The 27,633-nt window shown below is 40.0% G+C and overlaps 1 protein-coding gene across 3 annotated transcripts in view; it reads left to right on the plus strand.

The window, feature by feature from the left end:
- CTCF (CCCTC-binding factor) overlaps window positions 1-27,633 on the plus strand; it is a 47,323-nt gene that overhangs the window by 14,806 nt on the left and 4,884 nt on the right. For all 3 annotated transcript variants that reach the window (XM_045533515.1, XM_045533517.1, XM_045533516.1), the window contains 8 exons: window positions 12,604-13,393; window positions 13,738-13,908; window positions 16,869-17,002; window positions 19,256-19,376; window positions 19,991-20,140; window positions 24,272-24,432; window positions 24,961-25,143; window positions 26,066-26,201. In XM_045533515.1, the coding sequence (XP_045389471.1) occupies window positions 12,613-13,393; window positions 13,738-13,908; window positions 16,869-17,002; window positions 19,256-19,376; window positions 19,991-20,140; window positions 24,272-24,432; window positions 24,961-25,143; window positions 26,066-26,201 (1,837 nt within the window). In that variant the 5' untranslated portion in view covers window positions 12,604-12,612. The remainder of the gene's footprint in view (window positions 1-12,603; window positions 13,394-13,737; window positions 13,909-16,868; window positions 17,003-19,255; window positions 19,377-19,990; window positions 20,141-24,271; window positions 24,433-24,960; window positions 25,144-26,065; window positions 26,202-27,633) is intronic.

Consider the following 27,633-nt stretch of genomic DNA (forward strand, 5'->3'; position numbering starts at 1 on the left):
CAGCAAAAGTGTCATTCAGGCTGTAGAGAGCAGAGAGACTACATGTGCTTGGGAGGCAGCCTCCAGTTGGTACTGTGGCACCAGTGTTGACTCCCAAATAAGCATTGTCGTTGGTTTTGTGTGTAAATGTCCAATAAGTGAGAAAAACAGACTACCCTTAATGAAAGGCTAGAACATGGCCTCTGAAACCAGATCATAATAATATATTTGAGATAGTTTAGTACAGTTCTGCTTGATTACATTGAATTTCTTCTGCACAAAATTTATCTAATTCCATACATATTTAAGTTTTTCTCACATACCGTTCCCTCTGCTAGAATGCTCCTTTCTACTGTAGTTTGCCAGGCAAGGTCCATCTCATCTTTTAAGATCCAGCGTTAGCAGTTCCTCTCCTTAAAGCCCTCCTCCATTCACTGAAGCCATCATTTGTGCCAGAGTGGTGGAAAGTGTGTTAACCTGTTATAGCACTCATCACACTACGTAGCTACTATTTATTGTTCCATCCATCTCCCTGCCAGACGAGGAGCTCTGTAAGCACTGAGCCCTGTGCAGAAGACAAAGCTTATCTGAGAGTAAACACTCTGCCGCAGTACCGATTCGATGCTTTCCCCAGTGCATGTATGCTCTTTCTCTGTTCTCCTGCAGCCCACAGGACGCTTTCGATGGTGTACAGCAACCTAATACCCCACTTCTCCCATTAACTTGAAAAAGAGCAGTTAGAACTTTTTTTAGAAGGGAAATTCATCTCTATACCAGGATTAGGCACCTTTTGGTGAAAGAATTATTCCTCTAGCATTTGTTATTCTTTGTAGCAAAAGAACTCTTTTTCCCTTCTCGTATAGTAGTTTTCACTGTTGCCATTATAAATATTTTACTGGTATGTATTTCTAGATTCAAAGCTTCTTAAATAGGTTTTTTTTCCAAATAGGTGTTAGGATAATTGTTTTAACTGTAACCCTTTAATATTAGCAAAGGGGAGGGAGGAACTGTTAAAAATACTGGGATGCTCTTAACTGTCTTCTAACTTAAGAGAAACAATTTTATTTCTCTTTTAATTACTTCTCAAACCCTAGCTGCTCTTTTTAAAGTCAGTGGCAGAGAAGAGGAGAGGTGTACTTGTTTCTAAATGGGTGAATGCTGCTTCAGATAAAGGCTGCTCCCATTCGCAATCACTATGAAAGAAATTGTTGCTAATATTTTTCTGCCTCTCAGCTCAAGTCGTCATCCCCAGTCACTCCTGGTTCTTTATTGTATTTTGGTACTTGTTCACAGCTATTAATCATCGTGATACTTTGCTTTGATGTATCTTAAGCTCTCAGATAAGATGATGTGTGTGTATATATATATATATATGTTCAGGAATAGAGTGAAATGGTTATTCTATTTGACTTTTAAACCTAGCTTTCATTTTAGAAGAGTGAATAATTTTTATCTGTTTTGGCTAGTGCCCTACATCTAGTAAAAATCACTCAGCCTTTCCTTTCATTTTCAGAAGAAACTGATTTCTTATTTTTAATTTTTTTCCTTGTCATAATGGCAGTTAATTTTCCTTGTAGTCAGAACACCAGACTAGGCTTTTCAGTCCACCTTTCTCTAACAATACAGAAAAGAGAAAGCTACAGGGTATCTCCTGTGTTCTCTGCCTTCTAATGATGTCTGGTGGTTCATATTGGCCTTTGTTAGGCCAATTGTTGGGTGACCTTCCTGTTAAAACTGTTTCAGAATTGCTGTGGCTTATGGAAGCTCATGGGAACTTGGGACTGCTCTTTCTTGCCAAGACAGTGTAGGCAATCTTCTGATCTCCTCCAGGAAATAAGTTGGGGTTTTTAGCAATCAGTTGTCGCTTGTAACAGAGTAGTATATTAAACAAAAAGTTGTGGTGGTTTTATTTGTAAAATAGACTCTTGGAAATCATATTTCTCTACTGTCTTATTCTTGGTACACATAGATTATTCTTGGTTGGTACATGTATAGTTTATAATAGCCAGTCTCCCCAAATGATTAAACTCTGCAGTGGTGAATATAAAAGGTTATTTGGTTGTTTTCCTTTGGAAATTAGTCTGACACATTTGCCATATAGCCATATAGTCATGTGGCTAGATCTTAATGTCTAGATTACTAGACATTACTAAATTACTAGATCTTAATGTCTTCAAAAATCAGTGTATTCACAATTAGCTTTTATTTTTACCTGGCAGTGTTTTTAAAAATCTAACCTATAATTGTGTCTTAGGGACTTTTTATTTTTCTCTGTTAAGAACTGGCACAAACAAAGCAGTAAAGGAAGTAAACTCATGTAGTTAAGCTTTCACTTGGCATATAAGCAGTGTTTTGTTTTTCCATATTCTCTTCTTGCTCTTGTCCTGTGCAGAAACCATTTATATGATATATTTCATATGATAATGACACTCATATTACTATTTACCTAACACTGTTTTGTATCTATTGCTATAGAGGATACATTTGTAAAAGGTATAGTTCCTGCCATTAAAAAGCTAATAGTCTTTCAGGCAAAAAAGCATAATGAACATTATGCTACAGTAGAACATTATACTACAGTTAAAACAAAACTTGAGGTCAGTTTGCACTGGTCAGGGTTGAGAAGACTGATATAGGGGATGACTTGAGCTAAGAGGGGACAAGACTGCAGACACTGATGGAGAAATAGAGATGAAGTTGGGTAGATAGAAGGGATGGGAACAAATTATACAGAGCTCTGGAGTTAGTATCAACTGTCATGAGGTTTTGAGCCTCACTTTAGGAAGATTTATTGTGGCATCAATATTCTGAAGAGACTAAGAAAAACCAGCTTATGAGGCTGTTCTGTTCCTCTTTTTTTTTTTTTCCTTAAGAGATGGGATCTTGCCATGTTGCCCAGCCTGGCCTCAAACTCCTTGGCTCAAGCAATCATCCTTCCTGCCTCAGCCTCACCAGTAGCTGGAACTATGGGTGCATGCCACCGTGTACCCAACTTGTTCTGTTCCTTTTTGGTTCTTTTTCTCCTTCATTCCTGGATTTGGTCAGTCACCAGGTTCTGTCAACAGGTTGCTACCTTCATCCTACCGAAATCCAGTAGTTTATCAAGAAGTCATTTTTGTGGTGAAAATTTATCTAAGATTTAGATAAGATTAGATTCTAGGAATCTCATTAGAAATATAGGAAATGGAAAGGTTATATATTGTTCAGCTAGCCGTATTGAGTGCCTTCTGGGTGGACCTATAAGGATACAAAGGAGCACACTATCCAGGCACCATGTGTGCCTTGTTTTGTTTAGTTTTTACAACAGCTTATGGAGTGAGTACCATTATTGTCCTCATTTTACAGAAAAAGAAACTGAGGCACAGAAGGTAGCATAACTCGCCCAGGTCACACTGCTAATTAGTAGAAGAATCAGAATTGGGATGCTGGTCTCTGGCTCTTAATGACTGTGCCATTATGCCTCTCTCTTCCCTTTTAAATATGGAACAAACATTTTCCCCATATTAAGTGTTGTATTAAAACACAATTTTTAATGTCTGCCTAATATTCCATTTTATGGATGTATCATTTCCCAGGCTTAACTGTTCCCCTGTGGTTGGACTTTTAAGTTGTTTATAGTTATTTACTCTTTTTTGAGAAAGGGTCTCGCTCTGTCACATGGGCCAGAGTGCAATGGTGTCATCATAGCTCACTATAATCTCATACTCCTGGGCTCAAGTGATCCTCCTGCCTCAGCCTCTCAAGTAGCTGGGACTACAGGCATGTGCCACCAAACCCAGCTAATTTTTCTACCTTTTGTAGAGACAGGGTCTCACTTTTGCTCAGATTGGTCTTGCACTCGTGACCTCAAGTGATCCTCCCATCTCGGCCTCCCAGAGTGCTAGGATTACAGGAGTGAGCCACCACACCTGACTTATAGTTATTCACTCTGATTAATAATGTCCTTATGATCTTGGTGTTATAGTCTGGGCATAAAGTCTGCAGTAGAACTACCAGGTCACAATTTGAATATTTTTAAAGTTCTTGATTCACATCACCAGTTGCCTTCAATAGGATTGTGCTGGTTTCACTGCACCATGACCACTGTTGGGGAGTAGCCTTTAAAACAGCCACAGCAGTGCAGTTTAATAGAGGTAAAATACTATCAAGTTATTTTAATTTGCATTTCTTTTACTGACAATGAGGGTTTTTTCTTATTCACTTGCCATTTGTACTTCTTTCAGTCATCTCTTTGCATCTTTTGCCCAGCTTTCTCTTTGGTTGTCATCTTTTTCTTATAAATTTTATAGTTGTGTATGTAATAAAGATGTTAATCCATTGTCATAAATGTTGCAAATTCTTTTTTCCTGGTTGGCCATTTTCTTTTTAATTTTTTTTCAGTATGTTTTTGTCATGTATAAGATTTTTTTTCTTTAAAGTGGTTAAAATTTCAGTTATTTTCTCTGCTTTCTCCTGTTCTTTATGCTTCTAAGCACAAAACCTTCCTTATTCTTAGACTGGAAAGCTATTTATCTATATATTTTTGAGGTTTGTTGTTTGTCATTGTATTTTTATTTCATGCTACAAAATATATTCTAGCTAGTGCAGTGGATTCAAGATAACTCAGTCTTTTCCAAACAGTTACTGTTTTTCTGATAACCTTTTATGAAATAATCCTCTTTTCGCTACTAATTTAAAATGGCAGCTTTTTATATACTAGTGTTTGTTTGTTGATTCTCTCTTCTATTCAAATTGGCTGTCTGTGATGATGATAGTACTACATTAGTTAATTATTGTGGCTTTAAAATATGTTAATATTTGGAAAGGGAAGGGTCACCTTTATTATTTTTTAAAAATTTTATTGCTATCTTCAATATCCTGCTCATTTTTCAGGCAGACTTTAAAAAACTATATAAAGTAGGAAATGTTAACATCTTTATAGTATTTGGTATTTCCATTCATGAATATAGATAATAGTATCCCTACTTAGTGAGGTTTTTTTATGCCTCCTGGAAGAGTTTTATAGTCTTCAAATAGATCTTGCAAATTTTGAGTTTATGTTATTATTTTTCTTCTGATATGTTTATTGTGAATGATATTTTTTATGTTTCTATATATTTTTGTATGTTTCTATAGTACTTACTGTTGAGTATGTTTGTATATACAATTTCCAGCTTTTTATAGCTCATCTTGTTCCACAAAGAATTTGAAGAAATAGGCCAGGTGTGGTGGCTCATGCTTGTAACCCCAATGCTTTGAGAGACTGAGGCAGGAGGATTGATTGAGGCCAGGAGTTTGAGACCAGCCTGGGCAACATTGTGAGACCCCTGTCTGTACAAAAAATTGAAAATGAAATAAATAGCTGGGTATGATGGTACTCACCTGTAGTCCTAGCTACTTGGGAAGCTGAGGCAGGAAGATCGCTTTAGCCCAGTAGTTCCAGGCTACAGTAAGCTATATTCAGGCCACTACATTCTTGCTCAGGGTGAACTGAGCAAGACCCTGTCTCTAAAAACATACCCACATATATTACATATATAGAAAATACAAATAATAAATGGTCTAAATAAATCAAAGCCCAGAAAATGCAAATTAGAATAGGTTATGTTGTTTCAGAGGCAACAAATTGATCAAGATGTGGCCACCTTACAAAAAGTGGTAACATTTTGTTACATAGGTCTCACAATGAAACAAAAAATTTCTTCATTGAAGATTTTCCAAGCATTTAACTCCAGATGAAATTTCTCCCACGTATCCTTTAGTGTAAGCCGAGGCACAATGCCAAAACAAAACTCAGTAAAAGCAGTTCTGTAGGGGATAAGACCATGTGGCCCAAGTATACCCAGCTTTCTGATGGACTGGCATAATTCTGGAATAAAGCCTAGAATAGAATGTAGAATTCCACAGAGAGGTCCAGTCAGATAAGAACAGAAAAGTCTCCTTTGGATTTACCAATGAAGGGCCATTGCTGGCTTCAGGGCAGCTGCATAGAACATTGGGGGGCAGAACCCAGGCTGGTGAGTAGAAGAGAAGTAATGGGTTAGAGACAGCCACCGTGGTGTTGAGCATGGCGAGAATGAAGAGATGACATACTAAATAGTAAAATGGGGTTGAAGAGAGTTTTAAATGGGAAAGATCTGAGCAGCATAGAGCTAGCAGAGATGAAGCTGAGGCAAGAGAAGGGAGGGCTGATCCCGCAGGCTCCCTAGGATGCAGGCCAGGATGGAGGCATGGGAGCATGGGCAGGCCTCCAGTCTCTGTTGGAGGCTAGTCTCCTGCATCCTGCCATCTGACCAATCAGCAGGGGCAGGGGAGTGCGCAGGTACCAGTTTTTCTTTGTTCTATCCTCTCTCCCCCAGTTGCCTAGATCTCCCTTCCTCAGTCTGAACCTCCTCCTGCTCCCTCCTCTCCCCGGAAGTTGGTTGAATGATAATTTTTTTTTTAAGCTTCACTGTTCTCTAAGCTTCACTGTAAGGATCTGGTCTGAAGAGTTCTATTTTATGGTGATATTGCAGTCCATAGGACTAACCCACTTTACCAGTCTCAGTTAGTTGGATAGTGATGGACTAGGGACCAGAGTACAGGTTTCCTTATTCCTTGTCCAGGTCCATTAAGTTGAAGATGACAGTCAAACAGCCTTATGGAGAGATACCCTTTAAGCAGTGAAACTGTGGTATTGTAGATGTGGATTGGAAAGACCCCTATGTAGAGACAATTGAAATGAAAACGCTAGTTCAAGGGATGGCTAAAGAGAAAGGAACAGAGAGCCTTGGTAAGCTCAGAGGGGCCGATGGAAGAATGCTCAGAGACAGGGAAGAGACCCAGGAAAGGCAGGAGCCAAGGGAGAAAAGAGGCTTATGAAGGAGGAATGTAAGTTTCATCTGGTCAGATGCCAGAGAAACAGAGGTTGGAGGAAAGGTTTTTGGGTTGGCTGGGATGGTTCTTGGGTGGTGCTTGTGGGCCAAGCAAAGGAACCACAGAGGGCTAAAGGAGGGAGTGGAGTCCTTTTTAGTAAGGACATATTTTTAAGATAGGAGAGCAAAGTTGTATATAAAAGTATATGTAAATTACATGTATGATATGATCTCATCTGCATAAAAAATACATATCTATAGATGAAAAGCTGAGAAAATAACACCAAAGTGTTGGGCAATTAGGTGTAGGAATTATCTTTTATCCTTTATGCGCTTCATTTTTCAGATTTATATAAATAAGCTAATATACATTCATAATCTGGAGGGGGAAAATTGTGTCCCAGAAGTAAATGTAAACCCCCTTTGAGTGATATGTAAACCTCTTTAGTGGTATTAATCCACAAAAAGGAGATTTGGCAAAACCTAGAAGGTATGACTGACTCAAGCAAGGAGGGAGCCAGAGACTGTGTAAGAATGAGAGAGAGAGAGAGAGAGAGAGAGAGAGAGAGAGAGAGAGTGTGTGTGTGTGTGTGTGTGTGTGTGTGTGTGTGTGTGTGTGTACTAAGAGGAATTGGGTATTTGAAAGCAGGAGTCTGTAGAGAAAGGGAGGAGACCGATTGGAGCTGCTAGTACAGTGAGAGGCAGCTAGGAGCACAGTCCCCAGGGAGTGGGGAGAGACCTGGCCCAGCCTGTTCTGTTAGTTATTGATTCAAAAGTGAGACTCTCTTCCTCTAGAGGAAGTTAGGTAAAAGGGTCTGCTGTAGGAGGGGATGCACTGAGATTTCTAAGGAGTGTATTGGAGAGGCTGGTGGCTTGCTACTTTGTGTCTGATGTTTTTCTGTGAAAATAGAGGCTACAGCTTTAAGACTTGAGTAGATGCTGCTGTTCTGGACCTTATGCCGTGTGTGTTTTTTTCACAGTGAGAGAATACTGTCAGCTCAACTCTTTGGCAGCACAGTTGGTTTCAATTTGTATTCCTTAATACCAGTTGTTTTTCTACCTGATTTATAATTTGACCTCTTTTAGATTGGACTTGGTTATTTACAAGCAGTTTCTAACATTTTAAGTTTTCAAATTCACAGCAGAAATAAGATGGATTTTTTCCTACATTCTTCAAATTGTGTGCTACAGAACCCCAGAGAGCTCAAAGATTAAATGTTTTTCCTCCACCAATTTTATTATTGAGGATATTTAAATAGTCTGGGGTTATGTAGTGATTCTCTGGCAGGGCCACCACATTAGCATTCACAGCATGTGAATTGTTTTGTTTTTTGATAACTTTTCTGAGAAGGTCATTGAGGTAGTAAATGAGGCTTTTTTTCTGTGCCTAACTTCATACATTTGGATTATCATCCTCTTTACTGCAATACTTACTTTAGGACCTTCATGGCCAGGAAAACTCTCAAGAAAAAATAGATGAACAGTAACAATATGTTAGATCATGAAATATGATTCTTTGGGTTGGGGTGGGACCTGAAGTTCTGTGTTTTTAACAAGCCCCAGAGTTACACCAGTGCTGCTGGTCTTCAGACTGTACTTAGAGTGACAAAGATGGAAAGCTGTGCTCTCCAGTATAGTAGCCCCTAGCCACGTGTTGCTGTTGAGAACTTAATAGTGTGACTACTATGAATGGAGATGTGCTGTAATTGTAAAATAGGTACCAGATTTCAAAGACTTAATATGAAAAATAGTATCTCAGGCTGGGCACAGTGATTCACACCTGTAATCCTAACACTTTGGGAGGCTGAGGCAGGAGGATCACTTGAGCCCAGGAGTTCGAGGCCCACCTGGGCAACATAGTGAGACCCTATCTCTTCAGAAAAATTTGTAAAAATTACCTAGGCATGGTGGCCCACACAAGTTCTACCTACTCAGGTGGCTGAGGCAGGAGGATCACTTTAGCCCAGGAGTTTGAAGTTGCAGTGAGCTATGATCACGCCCCTGCACACTAGCTGGGGCAACAGAGTGAGTGAGACCCTATCTCTAAATAAATGAATGAATGATGCATCACTAATAATTTTTTGATTATACCTTGAAATGGTAATGTTTTGGACATACTGAGTTAAATAAAATAGATTACTAAAATTAATTTCACCTGTTTTGTTTTCCTTTTTAATACGAAAAATTTTTATTTAAAGTTACACAGAAGCTCACATTGTGGCTTACATTTTAATTTTATTGAACAGTGCTGGTATAGAGAATTCCTATCCCAAAAATAATCCATCTGAACAACATTGGGTTTATAAAAGTAATTATAGTTAGAATCATGCTTAAAGTAGTCTTTCACAATCAGAAGTATAAATGAGATCTTAAAAATGCAAGCACATTGCTCAGACATTTTTAATTTATTGGCAGATTATAAAGTACTCTACAAATGTCCCTGGACCCCAACCTTCTGCAATAATATTTTGTTATATTTGTCCCCACTGTTACAGAACAGCTAGTGAGAGGCCTTCGTGTTGAATGTTGTAGAATTTTTCTCTTGGTTGAGACAAGGGACTAATGAAAGAAAGTAATGGCAGAACAAACCAGACTGGCAACCCACCAACCTCAGTTTTCCATCAGCCTTGTTTTGTTCCATACAGATGGTGGGCTTTGCTGAATCTGTCCAAAAATGTCGGTTGCTTCAAGCCTGGCTTTGCCCTCGAAGAGTTTTCGTACCCAGCTGGGAAAATAGATCATTTTGAGAAAATTTTGAGTGCAAAATTGTGTGGTTATTTTATTAGCAAACACATTCAGAGTAAAGTAATGGCCACAGCACCTCAGAAGGCTTTGTTGTGATCTGAGAAGAGTGGGTAGGACTTAAAGTACAGAGCAAAAAGAGGAAAATGGCAGTGGGAACAACTGTGTTCCTGTGAAAAGACAAACAGCTTGACTGAAGGGGAAGGCGTGCTGGAGAGCAGCAAGCTGTAAGTCTGAATAGGTTATCATGGGGTCAGATGCTGAGAGGCCTTGAAAGCCAAAGGGTGTTAAATGCATCATGCAGTTTTTACAAAAATAGAGACACACTTTTTGAGGAAATCAAGCCCTATTCTTTGTGAAGTGAGTGAATCTTAACCTCTCTGCCCAGAAAGCATAAGTGGTTTTCCATTGCCAACCATATGAGGTATAGTCTTTGTATTTTGTCATTCAGAACCATCCAAACTGGCCACAACCAACACATCTTCCACCTGGCTTAATACCCTCTCTGTCCTATGCTTTAAGCCAATTCTTACTCTTTTCTCATAATTAATTCTCATATGTAATGTATTCTGCCTAGGGATCCAACCCCTTCCCCTGCAAAATACACACTGCCCCCACCCCCAGACTCTGCCTTTGAATGTCCTGCCCATGTTTCAGGGTTCCATTCAAATTTCATATTTATGAACCATTTTGCTACCACAACTGGTTATATTATCTTTCTCCAGATATACCTAGTTTTGCCTTGAATCATTGTACTACCTATTTTGTCCCTTATGATAGACAGTAACTCCTAGAATGCAGGACCAGGCCTTGCCCATCTCTCTCTGGCCTTTGTACTACCTTACAGGGTAGTACATTAAGGGGCTTTCCTTGACTGCTGGCACAGGTACAGTGTTAAGGTGCCTGGACAGAGAATTGGAGAAAAGTGTCTCTAAATAGAAGCAACAAAAGCTTTGTTTGTGATTAGGCTAAAAATATGAAACACTTTAAATTTTAATTTTGAATTGTTAGGTCAGATTATTACCTTAAATTAGGTGATTGTTGAGGCCTGTTTTACTCTTAGATATTTGGGCACCCTAGTTACTCACAAGATTTCAGAGCCAGAAACTGAACTGGTGGATTTGAAAGGCAAGGTCTCACTCTGCTGCCCAGGCTAAAGTGCAGTGGTGTATCACAGCTCACTGCAGCCTGGAACTCCCAGGCTCAAGCAATCCTCCTACCTCAGCCTCCCAAGTAGTTAGGACTACGGGCATATGCCACCATGCCTGGCTAATTTTTTTTTCTTTGTAGAAACAGGGGCTTGCTATGTTGCCCAGGCTGGTCTCTAACTCCTTGGCTCAAGTGCTCCTGCCTCGGCCTCCCAAAGCACTGGTATTACAGGCGTGAGCCACCTCACCCAGCCTCAAAGCATTTATTGAGTACTTACCAGCCTGGGCACAGTGCTAATGAGTAAAAACCACTTGTTAGACATGGTCCTTGTTCTCAGGGAACTCATAGTCTCATAGAGGAGAGAGATGAATTTCAGTTGGTGGTATAACATAGAAGGCAGTTTCGTGTGGTGTCTATAAGCAGGGCTGTAGGAGTCTTGATCTAAGTTCTGATTCTGACTCCAAAAAACAGGGTGAAAAAAACTTAGGGAGGGGGAAGTAAGGAATTGTTGCCCAATGGGTACAAAGTTTCAGTTATACGAGATGAATAAGTTCTAGAGATCATCTATATGATATACTACCTGTTGTTAATAATATGATATATGTGCAATTTTTTGGTATATCAATTATACCTTAATAAAGCTTTAAAACAAAAAAAAAAAACACTGACAGAGCCATGTTTTCTAAAGTAGAATTTCGTTTAGAAACAGCAAAGCTATATACCAGTGGTTTTTTGTTGGTTTTGCACCTGTGTTTTGTTTTATTTTGTTTTTTTGGACAGGATCTCGCTCTTTTGCGCGGGCTAGAGATCAGTGGGGTCATCATAGGTAACTGCAACCTCAAACTCTTAGGCTCAAGTGCTCCTCCTGCCTCAGCATCCTCAGCAGCTGGGACTACAGGCATGTACCACCATGCCCAGCTGTCTACCAGTGTTTCCTAAATAGGTAGAGGAAATGTATAAGATTTATTTTTAATTAATTTCTTAGTTGACATAAAAATTATATATATTTATAGTGTGCATCATGATGTTTTGAAATATGTGTACATTGTGGAATGGCTAAATCAACCTAATTAACATATGCATTCTCTCACATTTTTTGTAGTGAGAACACTTAAAATCTACTTTCAGTGATTTTCAAGTATACCATACATTGTTATTAACTATAGTAGCCTATAGTACAACAAATCCCTGGAACTTACTCCTCCAATCTTGTGTTTTACTTTTTTCACTATTTATTGGTTTGAGTCTCTTTTGTTTGTATCAGACTTTCTCAATCTCAGCACTATTGACATCTTGGTCTGATAATTCTTTGTAGTGGAGGACTGACCTGTGCCTCTTAGGATGTTTAGTAGCATCTTTAGCCTCTACCCATTAGATACCAGTAGCACATCCCACCCTGAGATGGTAGTATTAACAACCAAAAGTGTCTCCAGATCCTGCCAAATGTCCCTGAAGGCAGGTCAGGAACCACTGATCTGTAGGTTCTCCCTCTGTCCTGCCGATTTTTATTTGCAGAAGGAACCAAGTAGTTAATCCTGCAGGGTTTCCTGCAGTCTAGATTTCACTGATTTCATCCCTGTAGTGTAATTTAAGATCTTCTGTCACCAATTTCCTGTTAATTGGTAGTTGGATCTAGGGTCTTGATTAATCAGTTTCAGAATTTTTGGTTTTGTTTGGCAAGATTGCTTTAGGTGGTATTTTTTTCTTCCATCAGTAGGCACATAGTGTCTATTGTGCCTTTTTTAATATTAACCACTTATTGGCCAAAGGGAAGCTTAAAACAACAACCACCACTGATGCCTCATTCATTCATTCACCAGGGGTCTTTTTTGTTTTAAAATGCGTGTTTTTATTTAGACATACTTTATTTTAAATAACAATCTGTTCTCCCTTAATAAAGGAAGGGGAAATGGAAGGTGAGGCGGTCGAAGCCATCGTGGAGGAGTCCGAAACTTTTATTAAAGGAAAGGAGAGAAAGACTTACCAGAGACGCCGGGAAGGGGGCCAGGAAGAAGATGCCTGCCACTTACCCCAGAACCAGACAGATGGGGGTGAGGTGGTCCAGGATGTCAACAGCAGTGTACAGATGGTAATGATGGAACAGCTGGACCCTACCCTTCTTCAGATGAAGACTGAAGTAATGGAGGGCACAGTGGCTCCAGAAGCGGAGGCTGCTGTGGACGATACCCAGATTATAACCTTGCAGGTTGTAAATATGGAGGAACAGCCCATAAACATAGGAGAGCTTCAGCTTGTTCAAGTACCTGTTCCCGTGACTGTACCTGTTGCTACCACTTCAGTAGAAGAACTTCAGGGGGCTTATGAGAATGAAGTGTCTAAAGAGGGTCTTGCGGAAAGTGAACCCATGATATGCCACACCTTACCCTTGCCTGAAGGGTTTCAGGTGGTGAAAGTGGGGGCCAATGGAGAGGTGGAGACACTAGAACAAGGGGAACTTCCGCCTCAGGAAGATCCTAGTTGGCAAAAAGACCCAGACTATCAGCCACCAGCCAAAAAAACAAAGAAAACCAAAAAAAGCAAACTGCGTTACACAGAGGAGGGCAAAGATGTGGATGTGTCTGTCTATGACTTTGAGGAAGAGCAACAGGAGGGTCTGCTGTCGGAGGTTAATGCAGAGAAAGTGGTTGGTAATATGAAGCCTCCAAAGCCAACAAAAATTAAAAAGAAAGGTAAAATGAGTTTATTCATAGTAGTTTCATAAAACCATTTTGGAATAAAGCATTCAACACAGTGCATATGCAAGTTATTTTAATTGTTTTTTTTAAAGGTTATTATGTGGGTACCACTTTTTTTAACCAGTCTAAGTACGTTTTTTGCTTTTGAGTACTCTTTTTTAAATACTAAAGAGAAAGAAGTAAATGTATTAGTAATATGAGATAATTATGATTTAATATGAGTTAGATTGGGCTTAGTTATAAAAAGCTAATAAAATATATTTGTAGAAATTTAAGATTAGGATTAATCTTAATACGTTGAAACCCTGTGGCAAGTAAGTGTTTTGTTTTACATATAGGTGTAAAGAAGACATTCCAGTGTGAGCTTTGCAGTTATACATGTCCACGGCGTTCAAATTTGGATCGGCACATGAAAAGCCACACTGATGAGAGACCACACAAGTGCCATCTCTGTGGCAGGGCATTCAGAACAGTCACTCTCCTGAGGAATCACCTTAACACACATACAGGTGCTGGATAAGAATGTTGGGGGCTACACCATAGCCAAGGTTCAAACTTGGGTTTTAATTACCATTCAAGCTAATTCCATCGGGAAGTTTTCTGTTCGTTCTTATGGTGGCCTCTTTGTAAAATTGGTTTTATTGTAAGTAAATACACTTGGTTACAGGCAAGTAAATGTAAAGGAAATCTAGTGGGAGATAATTCAAGTTATATAAGGATGATGATCCAGGAAAAGGCTAGTTAACCTGGAATAATTCCTGAAGACTTTACTGTTGTATTGTTGAGGTATTAACAACAATGACAAAAATGACCCTAAAAAGTCTCAGGCAATAAATGCCAGGCACCATGAGGAAGAACATTAGACATAGAAGGAAAATCCTGCCTTTATAAAAACGGTGGCTTTTTCTGTCTCTGGTTGTTTCACTTCAAGGAAAATAAGTAATTCATAATCTCAGGATGGAAAATTTAAGGCATCATTCTGGCAATTCAAACATTTGTTTGAGCGCCATACATACTTTAGTGTTCAAATATGCTAATATTAGCTTCATGTAGGCTGGGACCAGTTTTCAGGAGGTCACTAAAGTGGAGAGACTATGTTGGACCTCTCTCTAGGCTGTCTTCTGGACTCTGTTTTCAGTGTAGGCACGTGGCTGCAAGTCCTTGCCATTTTTCATGCAGAATAGCTTCTATCTATATTTTCTACCTCATGCCTAGAGCTTTAGCTCTATCCGTATTCTCCACCTCATTTTATGTGACAGCTCTTGTTTTTGATTTGATATGCTGGTTGTCAAATGAGCATGATCAAATAGGTGTTGGCCTATGAGCAGTATGCTGTGTGTATTTTTTGCTAATGTGACTTAGTCACTTTTTAACATCTCCCTAGTTTCTACTCAGACATTTAATAATATGTTTTATTTAGTACTTTGAAGACACTATGATAGGCAAATGACTAAGTAATAGTAGCTGGCTCATGACAGGACTTCCTGAGACAGACAGGTGTTCCTTGATGTGAGCATTCTGTATTGGTCTACTCCAGCTTTTGTTTTTTGTTTTTCCTTTTAATTAAATAGACTATTTTTTTTTTTAAAGAGCAATTTTAGGTTCACAGCAAAATTGAGAGGGAGGTCAGAGTGCCCATGTACCCCAGCCCACACATACACATAGCTTTACTGCTCTCCACATCCCCCCTTCCCCCCCGAGTGGTCCTTTGGTCACAATTAATGAACTCGTGTGGACATGCTGTCATCACCCAGAATCCACAGTTGACACGAGTGTTCAGTCTTTGAAAATAAGAAGTGCGGTCTTTCTGGTTACCCAGAACTGATTTGGCAGGACTGATTCATACTAACCAAACCCACAAGAGTCGGATGTGTATACCAGAGTATCAGTTTATGGTGAGGAATACACTTTTTCATTTTTTAGATGCAGTTATATTGCATTCTAGGGGATGCTTTGGCCTATGTTAAGATGCTGTAGCGGTTGAATGGTGACTTGGTAAAGGTGGACCTTGAGTAGAGGGACATAGGTGGTCATGTGGGGCAGCCTAAGGGAAATCCCTGCCCTATTGCAGCGTCCACTTCTTTACTGATTGCCATGCTTATGTCTACCGAAGGCAGGTCTCTTCTCTCCCCCAGACAGTACTAAGAAAACACACTGGTAGTTAATTTTCAGCTTACCTTTCCATCGTAAAAGAAATGGATGCTGCTTTCCTTCTCTTGTTAATTGTTTTACTTACTTAACTGTACCACAAGACTATACGTTTTTCACAGAAAGAACTCTATCCTTCACTCCTACATCCTGTGGTACTGAAGGAGCAAATTGAGCAAATGAGCATTCCTTGGAATTTCTTAGTTACTCTCATACTCCAATCATACTTCCCTCTCCAAGAGTCTGTTCGTTCTCTAGGAGAATCATTTTTGCAGACGGCTAGTCCTGTTTATTACATCGTGGCACTTCCTAATTCCATTCTCAATGGCAACCTGCTTTTGATTTTGGTGTTGGGATTGCCTTGCTGTCACTTCTTATCACTACTAAAAATTATAGATGGTCACTAGTTTCTGAATAACAGCCTGTAAAGACAACACTGTGTTGTGCTGTCAGCTTTATCTCCTTAGAACTGTCATTATTACCTGAACATGATATTTATAAATGTGGTACTCAAGAATATAAAATGGCTGGAGAACATCCACTAGTCAGTTATGTTATGGAGCTGCTATGTGAGGATATATTAAAAACACTAAGATTCTTTCAGTGAAAAACAAATGTAGAGGGTATATTATTCATAAAAATGTTTAAATATTGGATGAGTTGACATTCAGACCACAGATTATCAGACATAGATATTTGAAAATGATCTGTTTAAATCACATAAAAGGCAGCACTACTTTGTAAAGCCTTTCATAAACCTCTGGAATTCCTTATCAAGACAAATTTATATAGAAAATAAGCTAATATGCTTGTGGTTTAAAAAACTAAGAGAGTGTCAGGATATGGACAGCCCAGTGGCCCCATATATGTATGGTCATAATACATTAAGATGTGATGTGTGAAAGGATCTAGAGTCAAATATCCATTAATTCTGTAATGTGAACTTGATAAAACATGAAGGTATAAAAGATGTTTTATATATTTTAGCAAAGATTGAAACAGAATGGTGTTTCTATTAACTTTTGTCCATAGGGACTAGGATGTTCACAAAATGGAGATAAGAAGGATTTTGTATTCAAAGGCAACAGATTCAAATGAGTTATTAGGAGAAACCAAATGTTTGGTGGGTGTTCTGATGTCCCGGGGTTAGTGTTATAAATTCAGCCAGGGCTTCACATAGCTTTTGGAGCCACTCTCAAGCCAGTGCAGTTGATGGGATGACTAGGGTCCAATCTCATGCATCAGTTCTGTGCCACACATTGAACTCCACATCAACTGTGCCCTTGATCTTGCTCTTCCTGTTACACCCTCCTTTCTCTAGGTACTCGTCCTCACAAGTGCCCAGACTGCGACATGGCCTTTGTGACTAGTGGAGAATTGGTGCGGCACCGGCGTTACAAACACACCCACGAGAAGCCATTTAAATGCTCCATGTGCGATTATGCCAGTGTAGAAGTGAGTGTTCAGCTTTCTGTTGGTACCTCTATTGGATAGACCATGATTTCAGTAAGAGAATATAACTACCCAAACTGATTTAAGATGAGTTAGAAAATCTGACTAGATTATTAACAATCCCACACCCATAGCCTCCACTGCCCCCCAAAAGTATAATGAGTGTGAAAGATTTACCTGTTCAAAAAAAAGTACCTTGGGTACACTCATTCTGTGGCATAGAATGAGGTGTTGCCCAAATCTGGAATCTCAACTAAAAGCCAGTGAAGATCCTTAAACTCAAAAAAAAAAAAACCAAAAACTACCTGTTCCATGTGTTATTACAGGCAAAGTCTACCAAACTTGAAAAATAATTAACTGTACCCAAGAGCATTTAAAAACGGAAGGTTTATCAACTATTACTTAAGACTACCCTGTTAGCAAAACTGGATAAGGATGCTACCACAAAGATAACTGTGACTCTCACAGAAAAGCAAAAAATTCTAAATGAAATTATTAACCAACCAAACTTCAAAAGATAGATGATTACTGAGTATATCTAAAACACAAGGATAGTTCAATATTAGGAAATTATTGATATAAGATGCAGGACTAAAGAAAAACCACATGATCATTTCTGTGGGTAACCGGGGGAAAAACCTATAAAATTCATAACTGTTTAATGTCCTAGCAAGTTAAGAGTAGAAAAAAACTTCTTTAATATATAATAAGGCATATAGCTGGGCACAGTGGCTCATGCCCTTTAGGAGGTCAAGGCAGGAGGATCGCCTGAGGCTAGGAGTTTTAAACCAGCCTGAACAACGTAGCGTGGCCTCCATTTCTACAAAAAATAGAAAAATTAACCTGGCATGGTGGTGAGTGCCGGCTACCCAGTGGCTGAGACAGAAGGATTGCCTGAGTCTGGGAGTTTGAGGTTGCAGTGACCTGTGATGATGCCATTTTACTCTAGCCCCAGCAACAGAGCAAGACCCTGTCTCTGGAAAAAAAATAAAATAAAAAAATAAGGATTATACACCCGAAACCTGTAGTAAACCCATCCTAATTAACTCTGAAACACTGGAAGTCTTCCCATTAAAATCTAGAACAGACAAGATATCCATTCTTACTGTTTCAATATTGTACTGGAAATCCTAGCTAATAGAATAAAATATGGAAAGACAAAACTTGTTTCATGCAGATGTATTTGCTCACAGAGAAAATCTAAGAATATGAGCTAAAAAAAACTTAGAGCGTAAGAGTTGAGTTGGGCAGCCAGATACAAGGTAAGCATACAGAAATCAGTAACTTTTGTCGTTACTGATAGGATGATATGAAATGGTTCAAATTATAATAACAACGAAATGACTTAGGGATAAACTGAACAACAAAAAAACAGTATCTGTGAAATCTGCGTGAAGGACATCTCTCAGATTTTTCCAAAGCACATAAATAAATGAAGAGACATTAGAAGTTGATTGTAAATTTCAATTGGAAGAGTAAATGTGAATGGCTAGCTAAGAAAAATTTGAAAACAGAATGAGGGACTTGTGCTATTGGATATTGTAAAATTATACAGTAAATGTAAAGACAGTAAAATTGGAGCAGAAATAGATAAATAGTTCATTGGAACAGAGTAAGTCCTGGTGCATTTGGGAATTTAATAGGTGATAAGGAGACAGATCTTGGGAAGAGAATTATTCAGTAATGCTGTTAGGACAGTTATTTAACCACTTACTGTGTATGAAATTGTGGTATGTAGCACTTATAAGTACGGGGGTTTTTGTCTTAAAATTGGAATACTTTTTTAAAATTTCAAATAAAACATCAGTGAGTGTTCAAAGTACTTCTTGGAATCAAGTTGAAAAGTCACTGTTGGAATAGTGTACCCAGCAGGAGACTAAAAGCACAGTCAATGGTAAGGACGATAAATTAGACCCCTAGAGCCTGGCCTGTTTAGGAAATATTAATGCTAAGAAAAGATGGTGAATGAAATTGAACCATGTGATTGGTAACAGTTATAAGCAGTGACCAATCTTGACTCATCTACACAGCTATCCATTTACCCCCCCCATCCATTTACCCTCTTCTATTGGATTATATGGTTATAGAGTTGCAAAGGTTAGAAGTAACAAAGAGGAAGAAAGATTATCTTTTAGATTTTTTCCTGTATTCTTAACTTCAGTGCCTCAAAGCTAAGCTTTTGTGCCTAACCCACAGTGTTCATGTTGTAGTCTATGTTAATGGAAGTTTTATGGTTCGGTTGCTTTCGTGTTTCAGGTCAGCAAATTAAAACGTCACATTCGCTCTCATACTGGAGAGCGTCCGTTCCAGTGCAGTTTGTGTAGTTATGCCAGCAGGGACACATACAAGCTGAAAAGGCACATGAGAACCCATTCAGGTATGATTTCTCCACTCCTTGTTGTATAAATGATCCCACAGGACTCAATGAACCACCACGTGCCCCATTGCTTACCTGAATGGAAGACTGGCATAATTGTAGTATATGATTGAATGCTTCTTTGGCATATCCTCTGAATTCATAGTTCCGAAGATACATTAGAGAATAGATTTGGTTTTGTTCCACTTGAGTCCTTCTACCACATGGAAATAATGCTTTTAAGGGAGAAATAAAATGAAATAAAAATCTAGAGGGTTTACTTTTAAAAGTCTGGGTAGATTACTTAACCCAACTTGTTCAGTTTTCCTAAGTGCTGTCTTTTCCTAAAAAGAAAAGCTTGTAGGTCTTCCATCTAGTCTCCCCTAAAGGTAAGCATTGCCGTAATGTGATAGATTCCAGAGCAGAGCTGGGCAGAGAAGAGGGGGCCGGCGGCAGGTTAGGACTTGTTTGTCATCTCTGAAGATAGATGTGAACTGGGCTCTGAGACTGAGCCTCAGCCTTCCTGAATAAGCCCTGTAGATTCCTTGGTTGGGCATATCTACCACCTGCTTTAGCCTCCCATTAAATTATAGTATTTATTTGTTTAATTTGTTCATTCTGTATTTCCTTTTAAGGGGAAAAACCTTATGAATGTTATATTTGTCATGCTCGGTTTACCCAGAGTGGTACCATGAAGATGCACATTTTACAGAAGCACACAGAAAATGTGGCCAAATTTCACTGTCCCCACTGTGACACAGTCATAGCCCGAAAAAGTGATTTGGGTAAGTAGATTGACTAGTGGCAGGTGAAAAAAATATTTTGCAGGATTCATGAAAATACAAGGATCATGAATAGCTTCACCTTCTGACTCTCATATGTGTCATTTATACGAATGACCTGCCATTCAGGGAAAGCCATGGCTTAACTGCTGTGTTTTTTTTTTTTTTTTTTTTTTTTTTATTTCTTCTTTCTCTTATTGCAGTCAGGCCACAAGATTCTATCCTGAATATGGCTCATCTGTAAATTAAGGAGAGCTGTAATGGGAGGAAACAGTATGCCTTTAATTAGTAGCCTTCATTCCCCAAATAGGGAAGTGACATAGTATGATTCAAACTAAGGTCAATCCATTGCATTTTTTTCAGAACATAAGTAGTTGGACTGTTTGATTGGTGGTAACTCTGTTTCTGTGCATAGTTAAGCTAGAGTATACATGGAGACAGAATTTATCAATAAAGGTTTTAGTGTTACTTGAAGATATGGTCACTTGGCTTTCTCCATTTGTATTTTTATTTAAAAAAGAAATTTAGGCCGGGTGCAGTGACTCACACCTGTAATCCTAGCATTCTAGGAGGCCGAGGCAGGAGGATTGCTTGAGGTCAGGAGTTTGAGACCAGCCTGAGCAAAAGTGAGACCCTGTCTCTACTAAAAATAGAAAAATTAGCCAGGTGTGGTGGCGTACACTTGTAATCCCAGCTACTTGGGAGGCTGAGGCAAGAGAATCACTTGAGCCCAGGAGTTTGAGGTTGACGCCATGGCACTCTAGCCCAGGTGACAGAGCGAGACTCTTCTCAAAAAAAAAAAATAGAAATCTAAATATTGGCCATTCTGTTCACTGAACATTATTATAAATGTTGTTACATTTAGTTACATTCTTGTAGTTTACAGATCTTTTATTTTACTTTTTTGCTCATTTGATTTTCACAACCATATGAAGTAATCAAGGCATATCTTATTCTGATTTTTTAGGTGATGAACCTGAGGCTCAGAGAGGTGTCTTTACCAAAGCTATACAACACAGCCTCTGAGTGGCAAAGCTGAGCTTAAGTCCTCTTGAGTCCTCTTGAGCTGTTTCTCACACTGGGGTGTATATAAGTACCCAGGCCACGTCAGCATACCCAGCCTCAGCATAAACATGGCCTTTCTGCAGCATTGGTTTTACTCAAAAGGTTTTGAGGAAAGTTTTGCAATTTAGCTGGTATTTTAAGACATTATTTTCATTGATATGTAACAGTTGTATTAAACCATTTTTATATTAACATGACTATATTGACCAAAATGCAGACTGACATACCATGAATTTGAAGCAGAGGACTTGGGCTCCATGTAAGACCCATGGGTCACGTGTTGTACTCTGCTATTAAGGACTTTGTTAGAAAGGTTTAAGAGGCTCTGTCCTCAGGAAAATGAAAGGGTATGCTGTTCTTGTCATGTAAAAACTGAAATGTAAATGAGTAATGTCTCACATGCGAGCCATTAGGCCACTGTCTGGATTATTCAGTTTTTTGAAATTATTCACTTTCATGATGCAATAAATACGTTGGGTGTCTTATATGATACCTCTTAGACCCTACGTAATGAGCTCTTTATGAGGTACGTAAGTGCCTAGAAGCTATCAAATAATAGTTAACCTCCCAGAACCAATCCAAAAGAAGTTTTTGTTTCCTCTTGTTAAAGCAGGCCTGATCTTACTGTAATATACATGTGTAGAGACTAAAAAGTGAGAGTCATTCTTTCCCTTACCTCATTTCCATTCCCCAGAATTGGCCCTCTTTAAATTTAAATTTGGTATGGTATCACCTCAACTGAAGCAGACTTAAAGCATTATAAATTCATGATCCCAAATGCAGCTGGGCCCCAATTGCTTCTGGGCAGTCCAGCTGTTTGTTCTTGTCAGGTGTGCTCCATTCTGTTTAATGATTTTATTTGTTCATTCCACAAATGTCTGGGTACCTGCTCAGATACCACAATGTAGCGTTGAGCAAATCACTCTTACCTTTAACCTCTGAACTTCCTCTTGTTTTCTCTCCTCCTCCATGGTCTCAGTAAATGACTTCTCTTCCTACTTAACAAAACAAATAAAAGCAACAGATTGAAACTCCAGATTGTCTGTTATCAAACCTACTAACTTACTTCCATCTGCATTTGTCTTCTCTTTCCCCATCTGTTCCTAGAGAGTTGGTGGCAGTCTTGTCTGTGACATGTCCCTTTGCCTCTTCCCTGAACCCTACTTCTGTCTTCAAGGCAGTCTCTACATCATCATTACCTTCATCTTCATGGTCTTACTTCTTGGTCTTTCAACTCTGAACACGCTCATGAATTCTAAAAATTAGCTAGGCATGGTGGTGCGTGCTTGTAGTCCCAGCTACTTGGGAGACTGGAGTGGGAGGATCACTTGAGCACAGGAGTTCAAAGCTTGAAGCTATAGTAGGCTATGATCGCTCCAGCCTGCGCGACATAGTGAGATCCTGTCTCAAAAAAAAAAAAAAAAAACCTTCTCCCTCTAGTCTCCTTCAGAGCCCACCCTCTTGGAGAGTTATATCCTTCACAATCTTCCCTCACTCATCTTTCCCTCACGTCTGGCTTGACACCCCATCATGCTGGTAAAGTCCACTCTTGCTGAGATCACTTAATGATCCCACACACTGAATGTAGTGGACATTCTACTTCAGTCTCGCCTGATCTCTTAGCAGTATTCTTCATAGTTTACTATGCCCTCATTGAAATACTCCACTCCCCTGGCCTGCATGACACTACATCCTGTTGGTTTTCTTCTTATTTCTCTGACTGGTCCTTCTCAGCCTTCTCTCATTTTTAACAATTTTTTCTCTCACTGGTCTTAGCTCTTAGATTTTTTTTTTTTTTTTTGGAGACAGAATCTCACTGTCGCCCTGGGTAGAGTACAGGGTGTCATTGTAGCTCACTGCAGCCTCAAACTGCAGGGCTTAAGTGATCCTTCTCCCTCAGCCTCCCGAGTAGCTGGGACTACAGGCACACCCCATGGTGCTTTTAAATTTGGCATGATACCACCTCAACTGAAGCAGATATACAGCACCATAAATTCGTGATCCCAAATGTGGAGATGGGGGTCTCACTCTCACTCAGGCTGGTCTCAAACTCCTGAGCTCAAGTGATCCTCCCACCTCGGCCTCCCAGAGTCCTAGAATTACAGGCATGAGCCACTGTGCCTGGCCAGATTTTTTTTTTCTTTAAGGGATGATATCTCACACACATACAAAAAAGTTGGTGTCTCACTATGTTGCCCAGGCTAGGCTCAAACTCCTGAACTCAAGCAGTTCTCCCATCTCAGTCTCCTGAGTAGGGACTACAGGCATGCACCCGGGTCCAACTTAACTTTTAGATTTCTTAAAAGTGTTATCCATGGAAGATGGACACGCTTGAAGCTCCTCTGACTCCAGGTGGGGGGGCAAGGGCAATATACGTAACCTGAATTTTGTACCCCCATAATATGCTGGAAAAAAAAAAGTATTACCCATCCTCTTCATTTTCACTCTTTTTGCCCTAGCAGTCTCATCAGTTGACATGGTCATACTCAAATCCTAAATGACTCCTAAATTTATGTTCCCACTTGCATTCTTTCTTTTGAGTTAGACTTATGTAGCCATCTATCCCTTTCCATCCCATCCCTACTTTGATATCTCTGGTAGTTCAAATTCAGCATGGCTGAAACTGACGGTCTAACACTTCCTGCCATGCTCCCCCAAAACAAACACACACAGCTTGGTGTTTGGCTCTCTTCATCTGTTCCTGTCTCAGTAAATGGTCCTAACACCTGCCTGGTTTTCCAAGCCAGAAACCTGGAAGTCATTGCTGACACCACCTTCTTCCTCACTCTACATTCAGACACTGAATCCTATTGATCCAACTTCCTCCATTGCTCATGAGTTCTTCCCCTCCCTTCCATGTCCATTGCCATCACCTTTGTCCATCTTCTGCCACCTATCTTGTTTCAGCAGTCTTAACTGGTCTCCCCACATCCATTTGTCCTTTTAATTCATTTTCTGTGTAGTAGCCAGAGTAATTTTTTTAAGAAGCAGAAGAAATGTATTCTTAGCTTGTTAGAATGCTTGTTTGTGTTTGCGCTAGTTACACTGGGCTTTGTATTTTGCTTTCAGGTGTCCACTTGCGAAAGCAGCATTCCTATATTGAGCAGGGCAAGAAATGCCGTTACTGCGATGCTGTGTTTCATGAGCGCTATGCCCTCATCCAACATCAGAAGTCACACAAGAACGAGAAGCGCTTTAAGTGCGACCAGTGTGATTATGCTTGTAGACAGGTAGGAACCATCAGAAAACCATTGGTGCCTCATCAGTGTCAGGTATTATCAGAAGGTTTTTTATGTCTCTTAATATGGTGGCTGTTTTTAAGGATAGCATTGTTAAGCTGTGGTTTGTGAAGAATGTCAGCAATATCAAGGGTCTTGCTCCTTATCAGTTGTATCATCCCATTCTCCAGCTGATGTTTTCTTTAGTCACAGCTTAGCTCCTTTTAAGGCAGACTTCCTTCTCAAAACTGTGTGAAAATTAAGTCCAGGATTCAAGAAAGGGAAAGAATCTGGTTCTGGGGCATGATGCTGAGGAGGGAGCCACAGGTGGCAGTAGTGAGCAGCTTTATCTGTGTTAGAATTTATGGAAACAGTTTTGCACCCCCGTAAAGATAGCTTTATCATCACGAGCAGTGTGGAGTCTAGACCCTTGGGTGAGAAAGGCCTGTGGGGTCAGCTAGGAGCGTGCAGGCGGTGGCTGGGTAGCTGCCCGGGACCAGACTCTGAAGCCCCCCACCCCCACCCCCCCGGCTGTTTCAGGAGCGGCACATGATCATGCACAAGCGCACCCACACTGGGGAGAAGCCCTACGCCTGCAGCCACTGCGACAAGACCTTCCGCCAGAAGCAGCTCCTCGACATGCACTTCAAACGCTACCATGACCCCAACTTCGTCCCCGCGGCCTTTGTCTGTTCTAAGTGTGGGAAAACATTTACACGTCGGGTAAGGGTCAGAACTTCGCTTCCCCTGTTATGGTTCTTAATATGGGATTCTTGATCTTCCCCTGCAAAGTGGGGCAGTTTTTTCCACTGAGGTTGTAAATATAGAGATGCTCCATTGTTCGGAAAGGGCCAATCATCCCTATCTCGAGGTTTTCTATCCATATGTGAACCCTTCCACTAATTGATAGGGGATGCAGTATCTTAGATTAGGTCTGATTGGTAAAGAAATTTCTGTAGGTAGATTGAAACCTGTATCCCATCTCACCCCTTAGTCAGCTTTAGTGTGTCCTGGGTCTTCCCATGGCGGGGCTGGGGCATGTTACTCAGGTCTGCATAGGACGAGGAAGCTGTTCTGATCCACCCCCATCCCTATCTGTGAGCTGCTGAGCCACCCCTCAGAGGACCCAGCCTCCTTCATTCTCCTTGGATGGGAGAGCTTGTTCAGGACACACTTAGCAGTAACTGAACTTTCAGACTTAATATCAATACCCCAAATTTTGATATTATTAAGCTGAAATAAAGAGAACTTCCAGGCCAGGCGCGGTGGCTCAAGCCTGTAATCCTAGCACTTGGGAGGCCGAGGCGGGAGGATTGTTTGAGCTCAGGAGTTCGAGACCAGCCTGAGCAAGAGCGAGACTCCATCTCTACTAAAAATAGAAAGAAACTATATGGATAGCTAAAAATATATATGTAGAAAAAATTAGCCGGGCATGGTGGCGCATGCCTGTAGTCCCAGCTACTCGGGAGGCTGAGGCAGAAGGATTGCCTGAGCCCAGGAGTTTGAGGTTGCTGTGAGCCAGGCTGACGCCACGGCACTCTAGCCCGGGCAACAGAGTGAGACTCTGTCTCAGAAAAAAAAAAAACAACTTCCAGTCTGATCTTAGCTTTTTTAGTAGTGTGAAAGAGGATTTTGTTCCTTTTAGAATACCATGGCAAGACATGCTGATAATTGTGCTGGTCCAGATGGCGTAGAAGGGGAAAATGGAGGAGAAACAAAGAAAAGTAAACGTGGAAGGAAAAGAAAGATGCGCTCTAAAAAAGAAGATTCCTCTGATAGTGGTAAGTGACTTGTTTCTTGATTTGGTTACATGTGGCAGATTTTGGAGCCCAGTTTCCAGTATATTTACGTAGGGATGTGCTGGGATGTAGAGGTGGGCGAGTTACTCTTATTTCCTTTAAACTTCTAATTTTCCTAATGTCTGTTTACATTTATTTTTTCCTGGGGCACTTTTTTTTTCCACGTGGCATTCCAGTGCTTGTTGATACATTATATGCAGTGTTCAGTTAAAGCCAAAGCAAAGTTATTCAGTTATTCAGCAAAGTTTATTCAGTTTATTCAATTTAGTGATATTCTAAGGCCAGCAGAGTTTCTTTTCTATGTTCTTAACTTTTACATTTAGGAAACTGGTCTAGATTTTGAGCAGTGAATCTAATGGACATGAAGAAGGTTGCTTAAGCATCTTGACTTGTGGTTTGACTGCCTGTGTCAGCCTAGCCTTGAGATGTGTTGATCAAATCAGTGAAGGTCAGCCTTTCTCTTCCTACCTTAATCTCTCCATTTTTAATTTAAAATCTTGCCTGTTGTCCTTTGATTGGTGCTCTTTGGGGTGTTTTGTGTCTTTCTAAGTCATGAAACCCAAGCAGAGGGGGTATGCTTAGAGGTACTAAGCCTCACAAAGAAGGATAGAGAATAAGAGTTGGTAATTTGGGAGCCACATTTGATCACACAGACATGTTCAAAAGTGTTAGATTCTATGATACTGATACCTGGGCTACTGGCACCCAGGTGAGAAGGCACATCTGTGACTGAACATTTAAGGCTTTGTTGGAAAAAGTTGTGGAGAGTTTTATTTTAGGGGGATGCACTTCCCCTAGAAGCACCATCAGACTGGAGAGATTGTACATGGTGCCTAAGGATACCTCATTTTGTCTTCTGCATTGTTTGTTAGTAGAAATAATAGGGAGGGAATGAAATTTTTTGTTTTATTTTATTTTTTTGAGACAGTGTCTCACTTTGTCGCCCTGGCTAGAATGTAGTAGCGTCATAGCTCACCTCAAACTCCTGGGCTCAAGTAATCCTCCTACCTCAGCCTCCCGAGTAGCAGGGACTACAGGCACACACCACAACGCCCAGCTAATTTTTCTGTTTTTTTGTAGAGACAGGGTCTCACTGTTGCTCAGGATGGTCTTGAACTCCTGGCCTCAAGCGATCCTCCTCCTGCCTCAGCCTCCCAAAGTGCTAGGATTACCAGTGTGAACCACTGCACCCAGCTGAAATTTTTGAAAAATGAACATATTAGAGAACTTCAGTCATTTTATTTTTATTATAAAACTTAATGGTGAAACCACTAAGTTTTTAGATGTATAACAAACAAGATTCCACCTTTTTTAAATTTTGTTTATTTTAACAAGGCCTTCCTTTTCTCAACTGTTTCTGGGAAAATATTCATGCAGTAAGCAGAATAATAATTTTTTGATGTCATTTTTAATA

The sequence above is a fragment of the Lemur catta genome, chromosome 20, assembly GCF_020740605.2.
Source record: "Lemur catta isolate mLemCat1 chromosome 20, mLemCat1.pri, whole genome shotgun sequence".
NCBI lineage: Eukaryota > Metazoa > Chordata > Mammalia > Primates > Lemuridae > Lemur > Lemur catta.